General features: G+C 37.0%; 4 protein-coding genes, 1 long non-coding RNA gene and 4 other non-coding genes across 11 annotated transcripts in view; 5 read left to right on the forward strand and 4 right to left on the reverse strand.

The window, feature by feature from the left end:
* Positions 1–798: 798 nt before the first annotated feature.
* LOC111435828 (L10-interacting MYB domain-containing protein-like) lies at positions 799–4,946 on the forward strand. Of its 2 annotated transcripts, XM_023073402.1 has the most exons (5): positions 799–1,826; positions 2,035–2,944; positions 3,815–4,160; positions 4,231–4,804; positions 4,853–4,946. In XM_023073402.1, the coding sequence occupies exons 3-4, from the start codon at positions 3,816–3,818 to the stop codon at positions 4,777–4,779; spliced, it is 894 nt and encodes a 297-aa protein (XP_022929170.1). In that variant the 5' UTR covers positions 799–1,826; positions 2,035–2,944; position 3,815; the 3' UTR covers positions 4,780–4,804; positions 4,853–4,946. The 2 variants fall into 2 exon arrangements, with proteins under 2 accessions (XP_022929170.1, XP_022929169.1); XM_023073401.1 differs by having other exon boundaries at positions 799–2,944.
* Positions 4,402–6,142, reverse strand: LOC111435829. Its single transcript, XR_002709126.1, has 2 exons — positions 6,013–6,142; positions 4,402–4,738 (listed from the first exon to the last, which is right to left on the reverse strand). It is a non-coding gene; the product is annotated as an uncharacterized LOC111435829 (long non-coding RNA).
* On the reverse strand, positions 5,542–5,635 carry LOC111435835. The gene has a single exon (XR_002709128.1). It is a non-coding gene; the product is annotated as a small nucleolar RNA snoR31 (small nucleolar RNA).
* LOC111435839 lies at positions 5,749–5,841 on the reverse strand. The gene has a single exon (XR_002709133.1). It is a non-coding gene; the product is annotated as a small nucleolar RNA snoR31 (small nucleolar RNA).
* A 965-nt stretch (positions 6,143–7,107) lies between the features above and the next one.
* LOC111435827 (stellacyanin) lies at positions 7,108–9,121 on the forward strand. The gene is made up of 2 exons (XM_023073400.1): positions 7,108–7,280; positions 7,555–9,121. The coding sequence occupies exons 1-2, from the start codon at positions 7,112–7,114 to the stop codon at positions 7,935–7,937; spliced, it is 552 nt and encodes a 183-aa protein (XP_022929168.1). The 5' UTR covers positions 7,108–7,111; the 3' UTR covers positions 7,938–9,121.
* Positions 8,444–8,542, forward strand: LOC111435838. The gene has a single exon (XR_002709132.1). It is a non-coding gene; the product is annotated as a small nucleolar RNA Z107/R87 (small nucleolar RNA).
* On the forward strand, positions 8,875–8,971 carry LOC111435837. Its single transcript, XR_002709131.1, has one exon. It is a non-coding gene; the product is annotated as a small nucleolar RNA snoR31/Z110/Z27 (small nucleolar RNA).
* Positions 9,122–9,426: 305 nt separating the features above from the next.
* LOC111435826 (protein KOKOPELLI-like) lies at positions 9,427–11,848 on the reverse strand. Of its 2 annotated transcripts, XM_023073397.1 has the most exons (4): positions 11,787–11,848; positions 11,445–11,545; positions 10,963–11,040; positions 9,427–10,836 (listed from the first exon to the last, which is right to left on the reverse strand). In XM_023073397.1, the coding sequence occupies exons 2-4, from the start codon at positions 11,538–11,540 to the stop codon at positions 9,535–9,537; spliced, it is 1,476 nt and encodes a 491-aa protein (XP_022929165.1). In that variant the 5' UTR covers positions 11,541–11,545; positions 11,787–11,848; the 3' UTR covers positions 9,427–9,534. The 2 variants fall into 2 exon arrangements, with proteins under 2 accessions (XP_022929165.1, XP_022929166.1); XM_023073398.1 differs by lacking the exon at positions 11,787–11,848 and having other exon boundaries at positions 9,431–10,836; positions 10,963–11,172; positions 11,445–11,530.
* Positions 11,849–14,730: 2,882 nt separating this feature from the next.
* Positions 14,731–15,660, forward strand: part of LOC111435582 (ethylene-responsive transcription factor ERF105-like) — a 1,449-nt gene continuing 519 nt past the window's right edge. The window contains exon 1 of the mRNA XM_023072986.1: positions 14,731–15,506. Within this exon, the coding sequence (XP_022928754.1) occupies positions 14,788–15,462 (675 nt within the window). The 5' untranslated portion in view covers positions 14,731–14,787 and the 3' untranslated portion in view covers positions 15,463–15,506. The remainder of the gene's footprint in view (positions 15,507–15,660) is intronic.

Here is a 15,660-nt window from a genome sequence, read left to right on the forward strand (position 1 = left end):
TTTTTTTTTTTTTTTTTTTTTGCTTATAATTAATGATTTAGTTAACCAAAAATATATAATGTCTTTCTAAGTTTAAATATAAAAGGGATGAAATTTCCCTCTCGCAATTATAGGGGTGTGTAAGGACCACAATGAGGGTAAATGTGTCATTTTGTCCCTTCCGTCATTATAGGAATGTTCAAAGACTCCAATAAGGACAAATGTGTCATTTTACCCATTTGTCGCTCCAGTCATTATAGGGTCAAGGACCTCCAATCAGAATACTGCAAATTGGACAATATCAATACAATTTTTTTTTTTTTTTGTTGATTTATCGGTACAATTATGGAAAGGAAAATATATCATAGCCGCATGATTTGAATTCATACCCCTTGCTATGATAATTCAATTTCGGGTGAATTGAATTCGACCAAGTCAACAAGGGGCAAATGTGTCATTTTGCCCTTCCAATAATTATAGGGGTGTCCAAGGACCCAAATCAGGGCAAATGTGTCATTTTGCCCATTTGTCGAATACTCTTTCTAGCATACGCATTTAAAATCGTGAGCTGATAGCGATAAGTAACGAACCAAATCGAACAATATCTGCTTTTTGCTTAAAATTAATTATTAAGTTAACCAAATATATAATTTCTTTCTAAGTCTATATATATATATAATTAAAAATTAAAAAAAAAATTAAAATCCTAGGAGTAGGGAGAAGCGGGGTATTTTAGTCTTTTCATAGAAAAAGGGGGGAGAAGGCGTAAATAAATGGTGAATTGCAGGGTATCGACTTCCATTACAATCTCTGGTTCAATTCTTTTGTATTTCTTTTTCTTTGTAAGATTTGTTTTTCCGAGTGAATCGTGGCCGTTGATGACTGATATCTTGATTTGCCGACATTGTCTGATTATCTTCTATAATTTGATCGAGCTCTCTCTGTCTGAGGCCTGATTTCGATTCCTGTTTTTCGGCTATCTTATTTCAAAATCCCATAACTTCGATTTCATTTTCAATTCATTTGTTTTTCTTCATGACGTGCGTGTTCTTGATTTCTGTCTCGCTGATTTAGATTTCAATACGTTTTTTGTTTTTGTTGATTTAGGGGTGGTACGATTATCGGAAGAAAAAGAAACTATAGTCGCGTGATTTAGATTCGTACTTCTAATTGTGATAATTCAATTTGCTATGAATTTGTTTTTAATGTAATGCTCGGAAAAAAAATTGGTCAAATCAAGTCGACTGAGGGGCAAATATTTGACCAAGTCAAGGAGGGGTAAATGTGTCATTTTGCCCCTCGGGTCATTATTGGGGTGTCCAAGGACTTCCAATTAGGGCAAATGTGTCCTTTTGCCCATCTGGTCATTATTGGGGTACCAAGGACCTCCCATCAGGGCAAATATGTCATTTTTCCCCTCCGGTCATTATTGGTGTGTCCAAGGACCTCCAATCAGGGCAAATGTGTCATTTTGCCTCTCCAGTCATTATTGGGGTGTCCAAGGACCTCCAATCAGGGTAAATGTGTCATTTTTCCTCTCTAGTCATTATTGGGGTGTACAAGGACCCCAATTAGGGCAAATGACACATTTGCCCCTCCAGTCATTATTGGGTGTCCAAGGACCTCGGTTAGGGTAAATGTGTCATTTTGCTCCTCCATTCGTTGTATGGGTCCAAGGACCCCAATTAGAATACCACAAGAGAAAAGAAAGTTAGGGAGAGAAAAGTGAGAGGAGATAGAAGGATCCTCCTGAACAATCTTATAGGGAGTTGTTCTTTAAGATTTGTGAAGAAACTCGGCTGAAAAACGTAATTCGAGTTAGAATCCTGAGATGTCACCCAAGAACGGTAAAACAAAAAACGAACCTCTTCCGAAGCTCAGATCTCATTCTATGTTGAGTCTGAAATCAATATATATATATATCATATCGTAGCCTGTAACACGATCTAAAGCTTTGATGAAGGGATCAATGGAATTTGAGATCATAATCGAAAGATATGAAAATGGAAAAAATCAAGAAATTGATCAGAAATCGTTTTGTGTTACAAATTGCAGGAGAGAGAAGAAATTCCAGCAGCCACCAGTAGGTGGTGAAACGCAGCTTGGCAGGTGGAGGACACACGTCAAGCGTCGACTAGAGCAACGCAGCTCCAGCGAAAATGGCGTCACGTGTCGCCTTCAAACCCAAACCCATGGTCCACACGAGCAAATTGACTCGCTGACCTGAACCGGAGTGCCTAAACCGCGACTGCAAAACCTCTGCCAACGCGTGGTACTCGCGAGCAGCCACGCCCCCACAGAGGACTATTATTAGCTTACGAGGTACTCAGCACACCCCTAAGCTAGATAACCGGTCATTACAACTCGCCTTAAGGAACTCATAGGAATCAAATGAAAGGACAGAGAACTAGTGAAACTCCATGGAACTAAGACCAGAATCAGATGTCCAAGAGCCAATTAGAAGCCGTGGGAATCTACTAAGCCTAGGATGCAATGAGAGTCTACAGAGAGCCTAAAAGTAGGTGGCGTGGCGTATAATTTTTATACTCATCCTTGCTATATTTTTCTTGAGAATGATGAAAGGTTAGGATGCGATGAAAGCCTACAATTCAAAACTCTCGAGATCGACTAGGTTCACACGGTTTTAACAACCTTTGACTAGACCCGACCAAACCAAAAGGGGGGGAGGAAGTGAGTTGGGTTGAGTGTGTATTGTTTTGGTGAGTCAAAAATCATGATAGAAAGTGGTTTTGGAACCCTTTTTAGGCTTTTTTTGGTTTAGGGTTTAAGAAAAAGTAAGAAGAGGAGATTAGAAGAAGCACTTTCCGTCAACTCTCTTTTGATTCACTCATCCCTTTCCGCCCTAATTTCTGTCTCCTTCTTCTTCATCAAATGTTTACCATAAATCTGCGACTGCCTTCCTCGGCTCCCCATTAATTACTCCATTCTTCGCTCTCTTCTTAAGGTAAGCTTCTAACTTTTTCATTTTCTTCTCCTTTTTGATTTCGATTCTTCGTTCTTTCTGTTCTGGTTGAAATAAACAATTGTTTTCTCTTTTTTCTGATCGGCGAAGGAATTATTGGACTGTTTCCCGCTGTTTGTTCACCATTGTTTCTCATTCATTGTTCTGTTCCTCTGGCATCACTTTTAGTATTACAAACCTTTATTCAAATGGGTTCAGATGAGCAGAGAGAAATGGGATTCTGTGCTTCATATTTTTAAACAGGGGATTGCTATTCTGTGTCCAGGCTTTATTCATATTGCCGTTTTATTACAATTCGGGTTCGTGTCAAAAATCTTGAGTTGATTGAATGGATGATTAATAGTGTTGGATGATGAAAGCCCCGCTAGTTTAAGGAATAATCATAGGTTTATAATTAATGAATACTTTCTCCATTGGTATTGGGTCTTTTGGGAAGGACAAAGCAAAGCCACGAGAGCTTATGCTCAAAGTGGGCAGTATCATACCATTGTGAAGAGTCGTGTTCATCAAACAAATAGAACCAGCATCGTTATCAGTTATAACCCTATTACCGGATTAGTTGGGTTGCAAAGAGCTTCAACCCAACCGAACTAAAAAAAAAATCCGATTCAACCCAATTTTTATGACTTGGGTTGAGTAGTCCGAATTGATTAGGTTATTGGGTTGATTAATACTCCTAACGACCTATTTAGGGTATGTTTAAGTTTATCTCTTATTCAATAAAACTTTATGAATTTGAGTCACTAAAAGGATGAGCTGCTGGGTCACAAAGAAAATAGAATCATTCCTTGCTCTTTACATTATAAACTTGTCTATATGATCCTATTTACATCTCTACTATTTACGTATTAGAATGCCAAAGAGTTTAGCTGCCAGTGATGAAAAGGAGAGGCAAACAAAGGCAATTTGGGATGATGTTACTGTTGATTCATTCATAAATGTCTGTATTACTGAGACTTTAAATGGGAATAGACCTCATGGCCATTTTACCAAAATTGGATGGAGGAATGTAGTTAAGAACTTCCATGCAAAGACAGGAAGAAACTACGGATACAAGCAGCTCAAGAACAAATGGACAACGCTCAAAAAAGACTGGCAGGTCTGGAATGATTTGATTGGAACTGATAAACAATTAGGATGGGACACTCAGAGGCAAACCATTGATGCCACTAGTCAATGGTGGGATAGCAAATTAAAGGTAATAATCCTCTTTGAATTTGTATGACAATTCTTAACTCTTAATCCAACGATGTGATATCATTTAACAGATTCTTCCTGAGGCAACTAAGTTTCGTGCAAAAGGACTGCAAAATGTGGAGCTCTTGAACATTCTCTTCGAAGATGTTGCAGCAGGCAATGGAGGAGGAGCATGGGCACCAACACCAGCTCAGGTTGTTTTACGTAAGTCTTCAAGTGATGACACGATAGGAGACACAAAGTTGAATGAGAATGAGTTTATTAACAATGTAGAAAGTAACACTAACACAAATGAAGTTAATACGAGTGCAACTTATAGTCAAGGAAATGAGAAAAGGAGAAAAAAAGTAGAAGATTCAAAAGTTGGATCGTCTTCTTCGAGGTTGTTCGAGGCATTAGATCGTCTTTGTGATGCTATAGAATACAGAAGAAGAGATTTACCAGGATGTAGTACACTTGAGGTAATGGAAACTTTAAGGGGGTTGCCTGGAATTGTAGAAGGAGATGAGTTGTATATGAAGGCTGCTGATATCCTTGTCAAAAGAGAGAATAGGGAGATGTTTGTAGCTTTAAGAAAGCCTGAGATTCAAATTACATGGCTCAAGCAAAAAAGAGTTTGACATAAATGCACATTATACATACTTAACATTAGGGTATGAATTATTTCATCTTACTTAGATCGATATTATGGCCTCTAGAGTAGTTTGGGTTTAACCCGATGTAATCAATAAAACTACGGGGTTGTAAACACAAATCCATTGTTTATCAATGATAGCTGCTCCTCTCTCATTATTTTTCTTTTCAATGATTTTTTGGAAATAAGAGGGAGAATCATTTGAATCCATTTGCACAATGCAATACCCGATGCAGAGATATATTGTTGACTCAATTAAAAACTTGGATTAAATAAAATTAAAGATTAGATCATATCAGTGATTTACTAGGAATAGTTCTTGGTTAATTTGTCAAGCCACTTAGGATTGGAAGCAAACACCAAAATGCATCGTCAATTTTTTTTTTTTCCATTTAAAAAACACTTAAAAGTCATTCAAGATAGTAGCAGTTAAAATAACTATATTTAACACAAAGAAAACAATACTGTAGAAAAAAATGCAACAACAAATCAGACCACACAGTATGAAAGCAAACCACGTAAGAGAATAGCATCAGATCTCATTCTGATGAGGCAAGCATTGTAACTACAATTTGGATTAGATTAATTCAAAACAAATGATTGTGACGAAAACACACAAGCTTGAATACTGTAATCCAGGTGCGGCGGTTAATCGCAACACAGATTAAATTTTGTGCATTCAACATTAGAAAACTAGGAAAAGAAAAAGAACAGTGAAGTAAACGGAGAGATGGATTGATAGACGAAAGTAGATTCAGAAGCTAACAGTAGCATCAACAGATAATGATTACATTATCTCAGATCAAGTGTTGGATTAATAGTAATTGCTTCATCCTCATCCACTAATTCGCGCAAACAACATTACGACAGAAGTTGTACAAGAAATCACATGGAATGCGTCAAAGATTAAATCTACGAAAGAAGAAGAAACGAAAAATGAGGTACTCACGGCAAAGTAGATTCAGAAGCTAACAGTAGCATCAACTGATAATGAATACATTATCTCAGATCAAGTGTTGGATTATAGTAATTGCTTCATCCTCATCCACTAATTCGCGCAAACAACATTACGACAGAAATTTTACAAGAAATCACAAGAAATGCGTCACAGATTAAATCGACGAAAGAAGAAGAAGAAACGAAAAAACAGGTACTCACGGCAGTCCAAGACAGAATCGGGAAAACCAAATCAAAATATGCAAAATCAGAAGAAACTCACAAGAACAGAGAGCATCCTTGAAGAGGAATAAGGATGCAATAGATTAGACGAGAAGCTACATCAACGAAACTGTAACCATTGAAGAAAGCAGAGAAATGGAAGGCAGAGGGAGTTTTTGAAGTTTCACATTCGGCCGCTTCACTGATTTATGGAGCACAAGATTTTGCCCTAATTTTTGTGTTTGGTCACGTGGTGGTCACGTGACCGACTCCGTGGATTTGGCAACTACCATAATACCCTGCTTATGTTTTAAAATAAGATATGGAATAACAATTAATTGCTTCTTACGACGTCGTATTAATGAAATTTTATTTTTCAATTAAGATTTAATGGGATATTGTTTCAATATTATAAAAACAAAACTAATCCAAATTTTCGTGAGACGTAGGTTTCATAAAAAAGAAATCGAGGTTATGAAAGTAAATGGAGTTGAGCGGGCCAACTCTCGAAGGCCTCATTCACATCTCGAGGAGTGTATTTGTGTTTCGACTGAGATACTAATACTAACATATCAGCACGTTCAATAATTATAATTTAATTCTTATCGACATTTTGTAATGAATTTTTATTGAATATAGTCGATAAAAGTAATTTTCACGCGAGAAAATATTCGCATGCCTTTTTTTTTCATGAGTCGTACTCAATATTGACATGGACAAAAAATATCGGTTATTTTTACTGGGGAGCCTAAAGTCATACCCATGAGCAATATTTTGACCAAACGTTAGGTACCTACTTGCTCACCAAGGCAACCTACTAAACTTTCATGAGCCTATTCGAGTAACTTTTGCCAGCTAAATCGTCCCATTTTCGGCTTCAACATGGATCAAATCACGAACCCTCAAAGTTAACGGAGTCTATTGTACCATTAAAGAGTCTATTGTATATCTAACGACAGAGCAACGGGATACAAAAGAAGATCCGAAAAGTCAAAGGAGGTAGACAATTGGTTGGGGTTGGAGTTGGAGGTTTAGCTGCTTGGGCTTTATACAAGGGGGAAGAAATGGAAGTTGGCGGAGTTAGGTAAGCTAAAAAGAGAGGAAATGAAAGCTTCGTTTAAGTATAAATTAGAAAGTGGGTATTTCTAACAGCGATGGCTATGGCTATGGCAAAGAACATTCGGGTCTATGCGTTGATGATCATTGGAGGGCTTGCATTGAGCTGCAATGCCGCGACATACATTGTCGGAGACACTTCTGGTTGGGATATCAGCACCGATCTCGACTCTTGGTCTCAGGGCAAGAGGTTCTATGTGGGAGATGTTCTTGGTACGTGTTCATTTACCTTCATTTTATGCACGGTTGAGTTTACTGTATTTTCTCTATGTAATTTTTGTTGGAGGATGAAAGTCCCACGTCAACTAATTTAGAAAATGATCATTAGTTTATAATTAAAGAATACTCTCTCCATTGACACGAGGCATTTTGGGAAGTCCAAATTAAAGTCGGGAGAGCTTATGCTCAAAGTGGACAATACCATACCATACCATTGTGAGAGTTGTGTTCATCTAACCGTATTCTAATTCTCTCTCTCTATATACAGTGTTTCAATACTCGTCGTCGCAAAGCTTAAACGAAGTGACGAGAGAGAATTACAATACCTGCAACACCACCAACGTTCTAAAAGCCTACACAAACGGAAACACTACCGTCACGCTGTCGCAGCCCGGACAAAGATTCTTCGTTTCCGGCAACAGGTTGCTTTGTCTCGGCGGAATGAAGATGCAAGTCAATGTCGAGAACAACCAATCATTCTCCCCGGCCGCTGCTCCTCAGCCACCGCCGCAATCTGACGGCCTCCCTCGGCCCTCTTCCAAAACCGACAACGATGGCGTTCCGAGCGGCTCGACTCGGCTCGTGATCGGTGGAAAAGAGGCACTTGGGATTGTCTTTGCGTGCTATGTCATCTCCTTGGCCTTTATATAATATTTGAGTTTTTATTTGTTTTATATTATATGATTTATATTGGATAATTTTTGTTAAATGTTATGTTTTGATATTATAATTAAGTTTTTATTTATTTGGGCCGAACTTGGAAGCCTAATTAGATTGGGGGCATTGGGCTTCTTCAAGGACGAGCCCAGCCGAAAGCCTAGCGGCGGAAACAGAAACCCTAATTCCAGTACTCAGTTACCTCTTCCCCCCTATTTAAACCCACCAAGCACAACCAATCTCTTATCATCGCTTCAGTCACCATTCTTTTGATTTCAGCGGCGGCCACAGTTTTCAGGCTTAGATTCTTCGATTCTGTTGCTTCTTAGCTCCGTTTGAAAATTCTGGATTCTCCATCTCTGTTCGGAATTGTTTGTGTTCTTGATAGATCGACTTGTTTATGGTATTCTGTGATGCTTGATGAACAGTTTTAGGTTTTCTGAGTTTATTGAGATCCAGCAATGGATGAATTTCACTGTTTTCTGATTATATGTGTGAATGGTGGCTTTGATGATTTCCTAAAAGATCAAGCTCAACAGACCGGAATGCAGGTTTCTTTTTGAAACTTGCGTGTCGATTACTTTCGAAACTGAGCCATCTCCTCTGTTTTTGTGTTTTCATTCTCTGTTTGAAAGAAATCAGGCTGGTTTTGTTTGTTGTTGTGTTTCTTTTGGGAAAGGGAAGGTTACAATGAGGATAAAGAAGCTCCCTCTTCTGATATCCATTGAGGAGAATCTGCTGGCAGAATCGAACCTAATAATCTCCATTGCCTTCTGAGTATGCCAATCTCTTTTCCAATTTTTTCAAACTTTTCCAAATTGTAATTTCAAGTCTGTTTTCGTTGGGGTTAGATCGAGCTTTGTTCTCCTTTTTTTTTTTTTGTTTGTTTGTTTGAATTGTTTATTTTTATGATAATTTCAAGTTTTTAATGTTCGTCAAGTGATGAAATGAGGAATAATCTTAGGACACCTTCCTACACAGTAAAGCCATGCTGTGGATGAGAACAAAATTTCCTTTCTGATGATGATTGAAACATATATCCATCTGGGTTTTTGAAGCTTTATAAAAGAAAGCTACAAGATCACGTCTTTTTGGTAAGTGTACAGTCTGAACTATCTATGTCTTGGATAGAATGTATTGAAATTTGCTGATGAAATTGGGGTCGATTATATTTCCTTAATTGATGAGGTGATAGGGATGATCCCGTGGGTCTACGGTAGAGGATTTTGGATGGAGTTTATCAGGCATGGAGCTCAGTAATCAATTGGATACCCAAAATGTCGAATAAAATAAATATAAGAACAAAATTAATATAGCAGAGAACATGCAATAAGAGTTTATAATGAAGCAATGAATAATAATGGTCAATTGGAAAAGAGAATTAATCAAGAAAAGGTAAGAAATTTGACCATTACAATTAATTGTAAATTAAATTTTGTGCAGTAAAATCAATTTCAAACAAGAAAACAATTTCAAATTAGTACTAAGAAATTTAGAAGTTGAAAGGTTGGGAACGTTGATTTCCCAACGTTATATATCATGAGAAATTTTGATTTAATAAATTGGAGTATAATCAATAACCGTAAACCAGTTATAGCTGAGGTTTTTTATTGACGTACCTTATTCTTCTAATACGCCCTTTATTGTGTAACCTCACTCCATGTCGATCACGAAACAGCTTCCACCAATGCAATTTCTTTACACCCTTCTTCCCACATTTCATCTCCCATGGATCTTTTTTTGTTAATGCTTTCGATCTCCGTACATGGCTTCGAAGCTCTTTAGCAATCGCCTGAAACTTCCCAACTTGATTCGTGCGACACTCGCTTCTGATTGCTGTATTCTTTCCCTTCTCATATCTATCTTCCATACTTGTTAGTTTTTTGTTATTTGTGGGATGGAAGATTTTTCTTACCCGATTCCACATGAAGCTATGGCTGTTATGGTGGTGGTGATGGTGGTGGTGGTGGAAGATAATGCCTAGTTTGTTTTTGAGTCTCTTAAACCGTCCTATTGCTCTCTTGGACTCTTTTTTCCCCTGGCTGTATCTGATACTACTTGTCTCTGAACTATTTGCTGGCCGTTCATCTTGGTGGCTTGGGGAAGAGAAGTCATCAAGGGTTCCACTTTCACTGGTCTGTTGAGTTGTCCAACTTGAAGAACAAGCTGAATCTGTGAATTCTGATTCATGCTGAGTGGCCAAATGGGTCTTCTTTTGGGTTTCCTCCTTCCTTACTTCTCTGGAGGGATGGTCCAGCAAAGTTGGCTTCATTACCATAAGACCATATGAATTTTGGCTCTTCTTTACACGGCTTTGACTCGGCTTTTTTCTGGGCCTGATTGTTGCCTTGGATCCTACCGAACCTCCACATTTATCTATCAGAGTCATTGGATTTACAAGTTTGTGCTGCTTAGATAGGTGAGTTTCAACGGCAAGAGGTTTCCTGCCCTCCTTACTGCCTTGACTCAGAGGCAATCTGAATCCATGAACGAACTCAGAGCAATGGGGTGTCACTACCGCCTTAGCATTCTGTCCACCAACAAGAAGACCTTTTATCTGTCTGGCGCTAATAGTTGAGTGATCTGTCCTTGACTGTACTTTCTGGCGGTTTGATGTCTCATTCCCTTTAAGAACAGACCGCCCGCAGTAACTGATATGGCTTCTTTTACTTTGACTTGTATATCGTTGCAGTGATAGAATGTGGTGTTCAATTCTTCTGATTGCTGAACTGATGCCCTGTAATATTAAGTCAGTCGTAGCATTTGAAGCTGAACCTCTGGCCCTCTTTGGGATGGGTTTCATCCATTCAACAACTTTTTCGTCCAGTGGCTTAGACTGTTTATCATCTTTGTGTAGAAATTTGTAAAAAATGCCGGAGTCTGTTGCCATGTTCTGCACAAACTCAAAAGGGAATACATGTTACTAGACAGCTTCATGAAATTAGAACTTGAACTATTTTTCTTGACATTGATCTGCGTCCAATTGTTTTTCTTTTTCTAAGCAGAATGAAATATAAACCTTTGGGAGAAACTCAAGAACTTCAGCAGTAGCATCATCGAGCAAATTCTTCAATAAAATCTGTGCCCTTTCATCCAGCTGCTTTGACAATAAAAGCCAAACTAAAACACTCAAATGTTCAAGTAGAAAACTCACTCAAACAGCCTTATCTCACAATCTCTATCATGCTAAATCCATATAGAAATCACAAGGTAGCCGAAATCTACTGATCTGCAAGTTCGGTAAGATAGTTTCATGCTTGATAAGATCTGACTATGAGTATAATGGTTGAACAAGTCTGGTTCTTACGATTGCATTTATGGAATTGGAATGAAGATTATTAAATTATATCGACAAAAAAAAACACTTCTGGATTGAAATTTGAATGAAGCAGATTTTCATCAAGTCGTTTAAAGTGAAAACTAGCTTAAAATGACGTAGAATTCGAAAAACTATAAATGCAACGAGAATAAGAACGAGATGACTAATCCAGGGAGGCTTACAAGTTCTGAAGGTGCATCGCGCAAACAACTCTTCAAGAGTAGGATGTATAATTCCCTCAGAGCTAGGAGATCAAGATATGACTCATCAACATCCATATTGCCTGAGAAATTACAGGCCAACTACTCAAGCTTCAGAATAAACTCAACTCAGGCAGCAACTAACGAAAACAATGTGTATCAAACTGATGGTAGAAAAATTAGGGCAGAATGAATCTGAAGGCAAAATGAACATAATTTACAATTACAAATACTCTGTAGATTAACGATACTATTCCGATTCCGAAATCGAGTAGCAGAAAAGGCAAAGGAGAATGAACGAATGGACAAGAAGAATATACTTACAAATTTCCTCTCGTTTCTGCCATTCGTAAAACTTCGATTCGTCCTTCAATTTTTCGGTTACTCGTTGAGGAGTTGAACAGACGCTATATATATGTTGAAGCGCTTCTACCGCTAGTTGATTTTTTTTTTTTTTTTTAATTTTTAATTTTTAATTTATTTTATTTTATATATAATTCAAACTTACCCCAAAATTAGAAGTAATACAATGAGTAGGAAAAATTCTAGTTAGTCGCCCTGGCCCATGCTCGTTGCATATCGAATCCTTCGGCCGCATGCTCGTTGCATATCGAATCCTTCATTTTGTACTATTCGATCGCTTTCATTTACTGCTTTCATGATGTATTATTTTATTATTGTATTTTTTAAAAAATACAGACGTTTTGGAAAAATCATGTATGTGTCTAGCAAACATGAAATGCATCAAAATGTATTAGTGGGATACAACTAGTCGTCAATTCTTCATTTCTGTGTTGTCTTTCTTGCTTGTTAGTTTGTAATATTATTTTCAACGGTTCCTTTCAAACTCTCCTTTCAAAATCTCTTTACCCTGATTTATAATTCTAAAACCAAATCCAAAAGTTTGGGTATACGTCGTTTGGCCAACAACAACTCGAGTTTAGAGTGGTTGACTCACTCAATGTTGAGAATGAGTATCGCATAATCGTTTAACAAACTCACACATGAAAGGAGAGGTCGAGGCCCAGTTGCCTATCGATGGACTAAGGATCCTTGAAAATTGAGTCTAAGATGAGAATCAATGGGTTCGTACAAAAGGGGTCGAGGCTAACAAGGCAACCCTAATCTTCAGCCCAACGATCCAAGCTTTTGTTTTAGCAATAACCCTTGAATCAGTAATTAACATCTCCTTATACGAAATTTGGATCAACTAAGAGATAAGGCTAGAATTAAATTACCTGATTGAAGATCTAGAAGCAAGATTTGGAACCTTGTTCTAAATTGAGTCACTCCTCAATCTAACTTGATCAAGGCTGGGCTCGGATGCAATTCTACCGAAACTTAGAAATGACAAAATTGATTCTCGTATTTCTAAGGAAAACGTCTCAATTCGAGATCTCAATTTCATTCATTCACCAATCTGATTTTTACATAACATATTGTGAATATTTATAGTCTCCCAACAAAAAACGTTTGTTGTCGGGATTTATTCTCGATCCCCTCTAATCTTCACACAAGAATAAGTCAAATACATGTGACCCTTACATATTAAAAATAATACTTTTCAACAAATGTTGATGTGATAGAGTGGCTAAAGTGACAAGTTTGAAATCAATTGATCTCTTCCCGCAGAGGTTCGAATTATCTTATAGAGGCCATTTTGAATCGAGAGAGAAATTAAAGAATTTTTTACCTTTAAGTTGACCAGGTCCCAGAGAAGAAGGCAATTATGCCTAGCTCAACTATCCTCCTCGACCTCGACTAAGGAGGTTGAGGCCAAGGTGCACCATCCTTCTCAAGAACAGGTCAACCCTCGACCCAAAATACTATTGGTTGTCCTAATCCTCATCTCTATACTTGTCGAGACCCAAACGAGCGGGAGAAGGAGGCAATTATGCCTAGCTCAACTATCCTCCTCGACCTCGGCTAGATAGGTCGAGGCCAAGGTGCACCATCCTTCTCAAGAACAGGTCAACCCTCGACGCAAAACACTATTAGTTGTCCTAATCCTCTTCTCTACACTTTTCGAGACCGAAACGAGCTAATCTAAAGAGACGTCCGAACAAAAGCAATGGCTTCCAGAAGCAATTACATGGAGGAAAGTTGAAATAGATGAGGAGGGAAGATTATCAAACATGAAAGGGTCCCATTATGGGAAAGAAAATGGTCAAATTCATTCACTTTTAGTACAAGGGAGGGCCCATTTAATTAAAGGCTTCTACGCAACTCGGCTCCCTCAAGTGGGCTGCTCCCAAATACAATGCCCTTCTAGAACAATGCTTTTAACCGTTATTTTTTTAAAATAAATAATTATATTTAATAAAACGTAAATAATTCAAATATAATTTAGTAAACGTAAATAATTAAATATTAGATCTCCGGAAGCCGCCAACTTTCTCAGCCGACCACGTGGAACCCACGTGGATATTATTGTCTTTTTATAGCACTATGGTAATTTTGTCAATGCTTCAAATTTTAATTATAATAAGCTTCAAACCTTCAGTTATTAATTCATATATTATAAAATATAATCATTTTAATTCTTATTTACCTAATATTCATAACCAAAACTATTTTTTTTTTTAATTTAAAGAGGGATTAAATTATAAATTTTCAAAATTTACAAATTTAATTAATTATTTTTAAAAATTTAAAGACTAAAATAAAATTTAGAGTTTAAAATCAAATAAACCCTAAAATTAATAAATATATTTTCTTTAGTGTTAATTTTTTTAATCAATAGAAAATTAACATAAATTACCAAAAGATATTTTTTAAATAGTAATTAATTTTTTTATATGAAAAAAAAGATATAAGGGATGAAAAATAAATACATTAACTTATTTTAAATTGATTTTTTTTTTATTTTTTATAATTTTTTGGATATATATATATATATATATATATATATATATATATATAATCGTATCAGACTCGTCTACGTAACAAATTCTATGGTCTTCAAATAAATCAAAATTCAAACAATTAAAATATAAAAAATAGATTTCTTAGTTTTATTTATTTATTTATAAAAAACAATAAAATAATAAAATAAAATAAAATAAAGTGAATTTTTATTTTCTTTTTCAACAAAAAGTAAAAACATAATCCAACGCGTACGAAGCTCCCTGGAAATCCCAAATCATTCGTGGAGTCCACATGAAATTACCCTTTTACCCTCATCTCCACCAAATTATGTCCCTTCCTCTCCCTTTCCCCGAACCTCCATGGAAACCTCCTTTCTCCTCCCCTTTATAAACTCCATTTCTTCACTCCCAAATTTCCACTCAAAATCTTCTTCTTCTTCAAATTTCATCCGCCATTAATGGCTTCCATGGACGACGCTTCCACTTTAGATCTCATCAGCCAACATCTCCTCAACGATTTCAACTCCATTGAAGCTTTCACTTCAAGTCTCAACTTCGACAACAATGGAGTAAAGCCTCAAATCTCCGCCGCCCCTTTAAAGGTTAGTCCCCGGCGGCCGTCGCTAAACGTGGCGATTCCGCCCAAGATTTACTCTGTTGAACCAAAATCGGATGTGGGTATGAGCCGGCATTACAGGGGAGTACGCCGGCGGCCGTGGGGGAAATTCGCGGCGGAGATTCGAGACCCCAATAAACGTGGAGCTCGTGTTTGGCTTGGAACTTATGATACCGCCATTGAAGCTGCGAAAGCTTATGACAGAGCTGCTTTCAAGATGAGGGGAAGTAAAGCGATTTTGAATTTTCCTCTTGAAGCTGGAAAAGAGGCGGAAGAGCCGCCGTTGAAGGCGGAGGTTGGCCGGAAAAGGAGGAGAGAAAGTGAGGCTGTGGAATTAGGGAACAAGGCGGTGAAGAAAGAAGAGTCGCCGGAAATAACAGAGAAAGAAGTCCCGGCGAGCGTTTGTCCGTTGACGCCGTCATGTTGGGCAACGGTTTGGGATAGTGATATGAATGGGATTTTTAGCGTGCCGCCGTTATCGCCGTTAATGGGATATCCTCAATGCACAGTCATATAAATTGTGAAAAAGAAAATAAATTAATTTCGTTAAAATAAATCATTATAAAATTATAAAAAAAAAAAAAAAAAAAAAAAAAAAAAAAAAAAAAAAAAAAAAAAAAAAAAAAAAAAAAAAAAAAAAAAAAAAAAAAAAAAAAAAAAAAAAAAAAAAAAAAAAAAAAAAAAAAAAAAAAAAAAAAAAAAAAAAAAAAAAAAA

Source organism: Cucurbita moschata, unplaced genomic scaffold, assembly GCF_002738365.1.
Source record: "Cucurbita moschata cultivar Rifu unplaced genomic scaffold, Cmos_1.0 Cmo_Scf00050, whole genome shotgun sequence".
NCBI lineage: Eukaryota > Viridiplantae > Streptophyta > Magnoliopsida > Cucurbitales > Cucurbitaceae > Cucurbita > Cucurbita moschata.